Source organism: Nelumbo lutea, chromosome 1, assembly GCF_056320005.1.
Source record: "Nelumbo lutea isolate HS-2025 chromosome 1, American lotus-T2T, whole genome shotgun sequence".
In the NCBI taxonomy this organism is placed as follows: domain Eukaryota; kingdom Viridiplantae; phylum Streptophyta; class Magnoliopsida; order Proteales; family Nelumbonaceae; genus Nelumbo; species Nelumbo lutea.
The window spans coordinates 153,271,987-153,280,972 of NC_142684.1; the positions used below are offsets into that span (position 1 = coordinate 153,271,987).

At 38.1% G+C, this 8,986-nt stretch overlaps 1 protein-coding gene and 1 long non-coding RNA gene across 2 annotated transcripts; one reads left to right on the forward strand and one right to left on the reverse strand.

Moving 5' to 3' along the window:
- Positions 1 to 37: 37 nt before the first annotated feature.
- On the forward strand, positions 38 to 5,188 carry LOC148878472 (uncharacterized). The gene is made up of 2 exons (XR_016102309.1): positions 38 to 333; positions 4,605 to 5,188. It is a non-coding gene; the product is annotated as an uncharacterized LOC148878472 (long non-coding RNA).
- A 902-nt stretch (positions 5,189 to 6,090) lies between these two features.
- On the reverse strand, positions 6,091 to 7,281 carry LOC148878473 (F-box protein SNE-like). Its single transcript, XM_088955194.1, has one exon. The coding sequence runs from the start codon at positions 6,923 to 6,925 to the stop codon at positions 6,458 to 6,460; it is 468 nt and encodes a 155-aa protein (XP_088811320.1). The 5' UTR covers positions 6,926 to 7,281; the 3' UTR covers positions 6,091 to 6,457.
- Between the last annotated feature and the right edge of the window lie 1,705 nt (positions 7,282 to 8,986).

Sequence of the window (8,986 nt, forward strand, 5' to 3'; positions counted from 1 at the left end):
GCAAATCATAAAGTGGAAAACATGGGTGATATACGGTGGATATTTTACATTCTTACAACTCTCTCAGCGTGTTCATGCTTGAAATTTGTTGACTCGGTTTTGGTTGGTCTGGTTCGATTCTATCAACACCTTGTGTCCTTGTCCCTTGAAGGCTTGAATCTCCCGATAAATTCAGCGAGCGCGCTGAATCAATGAGTGAGTCGATATCGACGGTGATATGGACTCTGGTTTTCCTTCGGACCTTTAAAAGTTAGAATTACTTTCGGCTTCCCTTTTCTCTATCCTCCCTCCGTGACGTCTCTTTCGGCTTAGTTGTTTGCGACGAAAAAGACGGTAAACTTTTTTTTTTTTTTCTGGGGTGTTTTAAACCCCTAATTATTTATTGACTGGAAATTGGATTGCATCGCTTCTCTTATTGTTGTATAGATCATTATATTGCCCTTTTTTTTTTTTTACTCCGATGAATCATGGATTGATTTTGCTGGTCTTACTTCTTTGCCCTCTAAACATGAGAGTTTTGTAATGTTGATGTGGCTTATAATGTGTTTATTCTTTATCTCATCCTCGCTGCTAGAATGCGCTGTCTTTTGTTGTTGAATTTAAATAAAAGATTTTCTTTTGGCAGGTATTCCAAATAAAGCCTTTTTTCAGACATTGTTAATTATTATAGCTTAATTTGCTTGATGTTCACCTTGTGGGTGTAGAAGGTTTTATGCTTTATCAAAGTTTTGTGCTTTATCATCGGCATTTTTAGTTCTATGCTTTTTTAATTATGAATTTGGTTGCTGTTCTGCTTGTGATTTCATTCGTTTTGACAGAACACCCAGTTCTGGATTTGTTGGTTGCTCTTTTGGATACTTACTAGGTGAACTGACATGAACGATGGCATCCATGCCGAATCTATTTGTCTCTCTCCTGGTTGTTGGAAGCATCCTTTGTTTCTTTTTACTTTTTGATTGCTTTGCTGAGGTCCACGAGGATGGTCTTGGAAATTATTGTTCATTCTTCTGTTACTAGACAGTACAAGATTCTTTCATGAGTTAAGAAGAAAAATTTTCAATGAGCTTTAATCTGTACCTATTGTTCTGGTTTATCTCCATTCGTTTTGTAAAATGTTGGCCAAGCTAGAAAGATATGATTTTTTCTTTCTATTATTTGTTCTGTCAAATTTCCCAAGGGCAATGCAATGTGTTTGTACCAGGAAATCTAGGAAATCTTAGGAAAACGGAAATAGAATAATATACTTCAATTGAAAAAAAATTCACATCTGATGAGAATCTCATTATAACTCACTAAACTTTTGCAAAGGATAGAAAATTGAGCTGTACCCAAAGCATATCTTTCTGTAGGTTTCCATTTTCTAAGCTGTCTTGTTGACACTTTTGTCCAATAAGAAATCCTTAATGATGAACTAAGCTATGAGATAAAAATTTCCATTGTTTTAGTTATTGGCATGGATTATTGCCTGTTTATGCTGCTGTTTGAGTGTTATACAAAAAACATCTTACTCATGGTAACCAAAACGAATTCTCTTAAAAGGCAAAGTTTATTTATCCAGTCATTATGCACACTGTATAACCTATAGCATCGATTTTGATCAAGCTCATGGTTGTCTATGTGTGATAATGGACTTTGACAGACTACATCAAGATGCCTTGCAGATAGGAAACTCACAAAGTTCCAAAAAACATCACAAAGTGAAGAGCTGTTCCTAAAACTTCAGCAAAGAAGGGATATGATTACTCAGTTGAGCCAATAGTACTTGGTTTCTTTGTCTTTGTGGTCATTGGATCATCTATGCTCCTTTTTTCCTAATCAGTATCCTTTCCATTGATAATTAAACTTATTATCGTTTGCGTTCTTGTTTCTACTGCAAACTGCATGGATGTATCTTATGATACCCAGATACCTAATACATTACATGTTGGACATAGTATGTGCACTTTGACATTTGGTACTGCAACGGACTTGTAAAATATAGTCATAGCAAAAAGAACTTCTAAAATATGTAAATGGTATATTATACTAAGGAATGGGTTTTCTAATAGGGTTATTTGGCGAGCTTTCCTAAATGAATTAGGAATATTCCATGTGGCAACTTAGGTTGGACCTACAAGGGAGTTTCCATATTCTTTTTCCAACCCTCTAATTCATGGAGAAATTTTCAGCTCAAAAGGCCTTGTGACAGGTTCAAAATAGAGTATGGTATCTTATAAATTAGGAAAATTTCCAATATAAGGTTTAGGTGTAGGTCTGATATGGATTGTGAGATTCAATTCATCGCCAATCCAGCAAGTCCCCTATCTAATGGACAGTTAGGATTGGTCACAGGATCCCTCCGTGTGTCAAAAATATGTAGTGTCATGTAGATAATCTCCCTACATGAATGATTCCATACTAGAAGAAATTATATATTTGAGAAGTTTAATTAAATTTGGCAAGATATAAGTATATAGATATATGATGGTTTAAAAGCAAAGCCTCTACATATTTAGTGTTGTACTCTTACCCATGTTTTTGTTCTTGATATCAAGAAATGGAGTGTTGTGTGCTGAAGAAAAAGAATTATAACCCCTTTTGGTCTATCCAGATATGAGCATCTTAGGATATATCTTTTATGGAGGCAGGCAATATAAGAATCAAATGATATGAGATTGAGTTCTTCAATGTTCAATCTTCAGTCCCTGTTTTCCTACATTATGTTACTGCAGTAGTTGTCAAGGTGACAAGGTGCCCTTGGAGGCTCGCTTCGCCTAATCGCCAAACAGTTTTGTATATTGTGTTATAAAATACTTTTATATTCTTAAAATTTTGAGATTATAATTATAAAATAGACATTATAAACTAAAATATTCATTTTGTGTGTTTATATACTAATTTCTTTTTATTATTTTCTTATTGTTAGGGTTTAATCAACATAGACATTACTAATTGCTGTATCCCTCAAAGGCTTCAAAACCTGAACCAATAAGTAAGGAAGAACTTAAAATTTTGTCTAATCAACACATTTTCTTCTTCTTCTTCCACCTTTTCTTTTTTTTCTTTCCCTATAACAGAAATAGGGGTTCAGCCCCAATATTTTTTGAATTTTCTTTTCTTTCTGTTTTTTTCTCATGAATATGTTGATTTTCTATACTTTAACATGATGTTTATACTTTTCATATGAAAATTATGATTATGGAACTTAGGGAACTACCCTAGGATATATGCTTTTTACTTAAAAGATTTATCGCCTAGGCAACTAGGTGACAAGGTGCACCCTGCCTCCTAGGCACCTTGAAAACTATGGTTACTGGATATCTATAAAATGGGGTTTTATGGTAGTGGTGTGTTTCTGAATTTTCTGTTATTAACTTAAACAAGTGCAATGGTACACTAATCGTTTGTGGTGGACTACAAGTCTTCCTTTAGCTACTGAATCATAAAATTTAAGCATTTTTATCTTGTGTACCCAATCACTCATTGCATTGATAGGAGGCTGCAGCACATTTGTATTTTCTTGTAGGAAAGTGGTCTTAAATACCCCCCTTCACATGAGGAGAACTTTCAGGTTTGATGGTGATCCATTTCACATCAATACCCCACCTTGTATTGTCATGTGTCCCATCTAATCTGACACCAATCCACTGATAAAAAGTTACCTCAGAGTTGAGACCTTTGTTGAATCCCAATTCTTTCTGGTTTAAACTCCATTGTATTTAAAACCTTTTTTAAATCTACCGGCCAAGAAAGGTCATTGTTGTGGTATGACTTTATAAACTCGCATGTTGAGATTTTACACCTCCACTTTATCGTTCCTAATTTTGTTGACAGAACATTCTCTCTCTCTCACCCACACTCCTTAAAGATGTAGCTTTTCCTTGAATCTATTCAGTCATTGGTATCCAAATAGGGATGAATAAGTAATACTTTTGTTCTGTTCCAAAAATATTGAATTATTTTCTTTGGTTTAATAATTTACTGCTCTGTTTCAGATAATTAACATAGCCACCAGCGGTGGGATGGCTTGAGACAATGATGGGGGTAAAATTTTTACAAAGGTTTTAAAAATCGAGCAGGAATCGGAACCATTTCTAGCCACTGGTTTCTGGGTCGATGGTTTAATCGTTCAGTTTGAATGGACAGTTTATTTTAATTAAAAAATAAAATTAAAATTAAAATAAAAAACAACCAAAAACCATTGAACGAATTAACGGTTCAACTACCTGGGTCAGTGGATTGTTGACCAATTCAACAGTTTTTAGCCAAGGACTGTCTGAATGGTTCCCAAATATGATCCGACCATCTGAGTCAACCACGATTCTAAAACACTGATTTTTATGTTGACGGGCGTTCTTCTGTATAGATGGTTCATGGCCAACCCAGAAAATTGTTATGTTAGAAACAGAAGTGTGTAAACAGCGGTTTTATTTATGACTAAAAAAAAATAAGATAAGATTAAACCTCCATTTGATCTAAATCCGTATCTTCTACCAGTTTTGTTTTAAATTCTTGTTCATGCCATATTCTTTTAGGTGTTTGAAGCTAAATGCATGTGAAGCGCAATAGCGTCTATATTGCGTTTTTTGTATCGAGGATGACGAATTGATGATGCTTTCTAACAGTGTGCAGCCGCAGGAGGATAGGTATCATCTATGTGAATAGAGCCAGACAATGTTTGTGTGTATGGGCATATGATATGCATCTGTGACTGCGGTGTCCATTCCTTCTGGTAAATAGTCCGAAGAGGAGAGAGAATCCGATGTGATGATACATCAGTTGTTTGCACGTTTCACAACGCTTTCACGATCAATGCTAAGCTGGTCCACTGGACCAGGGGGAACCATCCCATCCCCAGGCTTGGCTCCTGGGCTGAATTTGAAATATCGAAATGGCATGCATCTCAAGTAAGTGGGACCATGCTTATTGTTTCATCGTGGCGTGGGCGTGGTGGTGGTCCCAGGAACAGAATGACATCTCAAGGAAGTGGGACCATGTTTAAGAGACGTTGGCCCCTGGAACCTATCCTCTGTAATGTGAATTTGGCATTTGGGAAAAAAAAAAAGAAAAAGAAAAAAAGCTCTATCTCTTCTTGGAGCCAGAAGGAAGAATTGAAGATGAAGCTGCTGGCTGCATTGCTAACATATTATGTTGAGCCATATGCGTATCACATGTAGTTAATTCTGCGTTCTAAGAAATAGTTTGTACCTCTCCTGGTTTTGTTGTGATTGACTGAGTGGTGAGAATGATTGCTGACCAAATTACCTAGGGAAGTAGAAAACAGGACTATCTAGGTGCATGGTGAACAACTCAAGTCACAGATGGATGAGGATGCGATGCTTTCCCCATTTGCCAGAACCAGAGGCAATCTCAGTTTGTGACAACTAAACCGCAATTCCTTGCCTGTTTATGCGCTTAACAACAAGTCACGGCTCTCTCGTTCAGTCATTCACCCTAGTGTATAACATGATATTGCTGGATTCAAAGCAAATGAAAACTGGGGGGATGATGGATAGAAAAAGGAAATTATGACCCATTTTTATCCGCGGATAACATATAGTTCTTTGATTCTATCTTTTGAGCTTTACATACAATAAAAATCCTTCCAGAAAACACCTTTTTCCATGCTAAATAATAATTTAGATTTAAAATTAAACTAGACGTTATCACGTTAGGGAAAAAGAAGTCCATTTGAATAACATACTACTTTTTACCAAAGCAAAATAACATATTACTGAGCTCATCAACAGATCAACTTCAACTTGGGGTTGGGGAATCAGAGACAAGGATTTCCCTGTCCCTATTAGTGTCAGAATTTTCTTAATTTCTTTCCCTTTGTCTGAAGCTTAGACATTCAGAAGCTAATAGGAACCTTCACTATCAAAGACAGCTAGCTCCATGTATCAGTCCGATTTCGTACTCGGATAAACTTGTTCAGAGGTCCCCTCCCCCTCTCTCCTCCCACTTTAAATTTATTCAAAATTCTGTGGCAAATCTTCAAATCCTTGTAGTTATTACCCAGATAAAAATATCCTGTTGTCACCCATGTCATGTTAGCATCTAATAAAACAATGGAACTTCTACAAACAGTGCTTAAAGGGATCTTGGGTATTAATCTCAATTAATGCTCTTATCACCTTAATAAATAATAGATTACATATATCATATTACACATGCAGCCATGCAGAGGGACCTTCACCTTCCTAGTTCTCTGCATTAGCGTCTTTATATAAAAATAGAAGAAGAAGAAAAAGAATAATCTAACGATGCTAACCTGCCTTATGGGTTGGTTGGTTGGTAAAAAGGAAATTAACGAAAATGGAAATAAACAATATGAAAACCGAAGTTATTATCGAGGGCTACATTCGGCTCATAATTAAGGGTCAATGCTTTCTCTTAACATATGCCTCATCGATCGGCATTATTCATTCCATAGTCCTCCTGCGCGCGCAACAGTGTCCACTGTCAACAAACATTATCACACGTTCACTGGCTTGCAAAGGAACATGAGCGACGAGGCAGACGCGTCACCACCCTGCCTCCCACCCAATCTCTCGTAATAATCTATGGAGAAGAGCGACAGCGAGAGTTGCACCTCGTCTTGAGTCCAGATCCTCCCATTCCGTCCCGAGACACCACCCCGACCAGCCAATCCCAGACTCAGTCCGGAGAGCCGATTCAGGACCGGGCGTAGGCATACCATGTAGAGGCGCCTATAACCACCAAGAGCCTCCACCACTGACCTTACGTCCGGTGTAGGAGGAGACGCGTTGCGGAAGCAGAGGTTCTCCCAGAGCGAGTCGTTGCGGCATATAGAGCACCAGAGACGGCAGACACAGGCAGCGACTCCGAGAGAGCGGTCGTCGAGCCGTGTTAGTATCTCGATGAGAATGTCTTGGTGGTCGTTGATGCAGAACCTGGCTTTCTTCTCTTTCTCTTGCTCCATAATTTAGCTGGGATTTGGTTGGTGGAACTCGAACTCTACCATATTTTGGATAGCGACGGGATTTAGTCTTTTAGAGAGTGAGTAGAAATAGAATGAATATGAGAGAGAGCAAATGTGAAAGGTTGAGTATTTGAAGAGGTTCCTGTGGCGCTGAAGAGATTTGACTTGAGAGAGAGAGAGAGAGAGAGAGAGAGAGAGAGAGAGAGAGAGAGAGGGACTGATAAAAAGGGTTCTGTGGGTATCGCGAGAAGAAGGGAAGGGGCCAAGAAAAAAGCTCCAAGGCACGAACTGGAACCAATACTCGCTTTTCTTTATTGAGATTTTATATATATTTTTTCTCTCCTCGATTTAAACAGATTTATTGTTTGTTGTTTTTGTTGTTGTTTTTATTCATTACTAATTGTTTGTAATTACGAGCAAGAAAACATGCTTAGCATTAGCAGCCCGGGATAGACTTAATGGAAGGAATAAGGATGAGCTAGCCTATACAAGACGCAGCGACCCCAGTAAGAGACGTTGGCACTTGGCAGTAGTAGGGACTAGGGACCTACATTTTAGGTGGATACCCACCTAATCTAACAAAATCGTAAACATAACATGGTAAAAGTAAAGACGATTATCAACGGCGCTGTTTATTGGGACGTACGTGGATAATGGTTAAAACTTGGGAGTTGAAAGGAGTAGCGATACCACCGTTGGATCCTAATAATGATCCCCCACAGCCCACAGTCGTGTGGAACTGGAAGTCTGGAAGGGAAGTGAGAATCACTAGCTCAGAGATAGCTACTGTGGTTAGTGTTGATGAGGTCTCTCAGTCTCACACTCTCACTCTTGTCTTGAATTACTATAGGAGGCTAGCTACTAGTATGCGATCTGTTTTCTTCTTGCTCGGTATCTTGTGATACAAGGCAGCAGCAGACAGATGACAGATTGCTAGGAATTTGGGGACCATTTTGAGATGGGTTTAAATGGATATTTGGAAAGTGCATCAAGTGAAGCAATTGAGGGGTCGTGAGTCGTGACCCACCAGGCCACCACTACTATCTATTGATGATTCCTTGCGTGCCACACTGCTTCCCGTCCATTATTAATATTCCTTTTGGTGGGTCTTCACTCTTCACTCCCCACTCTTGCTAGCTGCTGGTTCCCGTCTTTGACTCTTTGGGCATTTCAAAACCTTCCAAGTTCCAATATCAATTGAGACACAAATAATTAATGATGAAGGGAATAATTAATTAGGACATGCATGAGCTAGAATACCGATCTGATCCTTAAGCATTTCTAGTAAACTTGTGTTTACACTAGACAGAGGAAAAGTTAGAAGAGGATGACTCAATTGTCAATAATCAAATGTAATTGTAGATAGGTGAAGGCTTTTCTACAATACGAGACAATCCATTTCATATGGGGATATACCACTATAAATATTAAAAGACTCTCTCTCTCTCTCTCTCTCTTCTTTTCTGCAAACAAACCCAATTACATTCTGTATTCCAGCCAAAGCATGCAATGATCAGAGACTTCTGAGATGATGATCGCGTAGGACCCATTTACTTGTCTTGTGGAATTGGAATTTGGCTTGGAAAGAAAACCCTAGTCCTCATTGGAGGCTTGGACAGAAAGCATATGATAAAAATAACATAATATAATAGGGTTGGAAATTGACATTATATCTATAAAAGGTTCCTGGGTTATATCTTACCTACCATACATTATAACTAAGAGAGAGAGAGAGAGCGCAATTGTAAGGACGTAATGAGTGATTGTTTTGTTTTGTGTTGGACTTGTTTGTTGGACATATTAGAGATGCACTGCTCTCGATTCCGATGCGTAGGAATTTGATAATAGCAAGATTACAAGAGCAACCGCAAAGTACGCAAAATTTCACACTCTCACCCACCTATCACCACGACCATTATTTGTACTTTGTAGCTTCTATTGCTTGTGTTTCTGGTAGTCTGGTCTGATGTTCTCATCATCTTTTTTACTTTTAATCCAATTAGTTCATAACCCACCCAAATCATACATCTCAAATGGCGTCCACAGATCCATCAACCATCC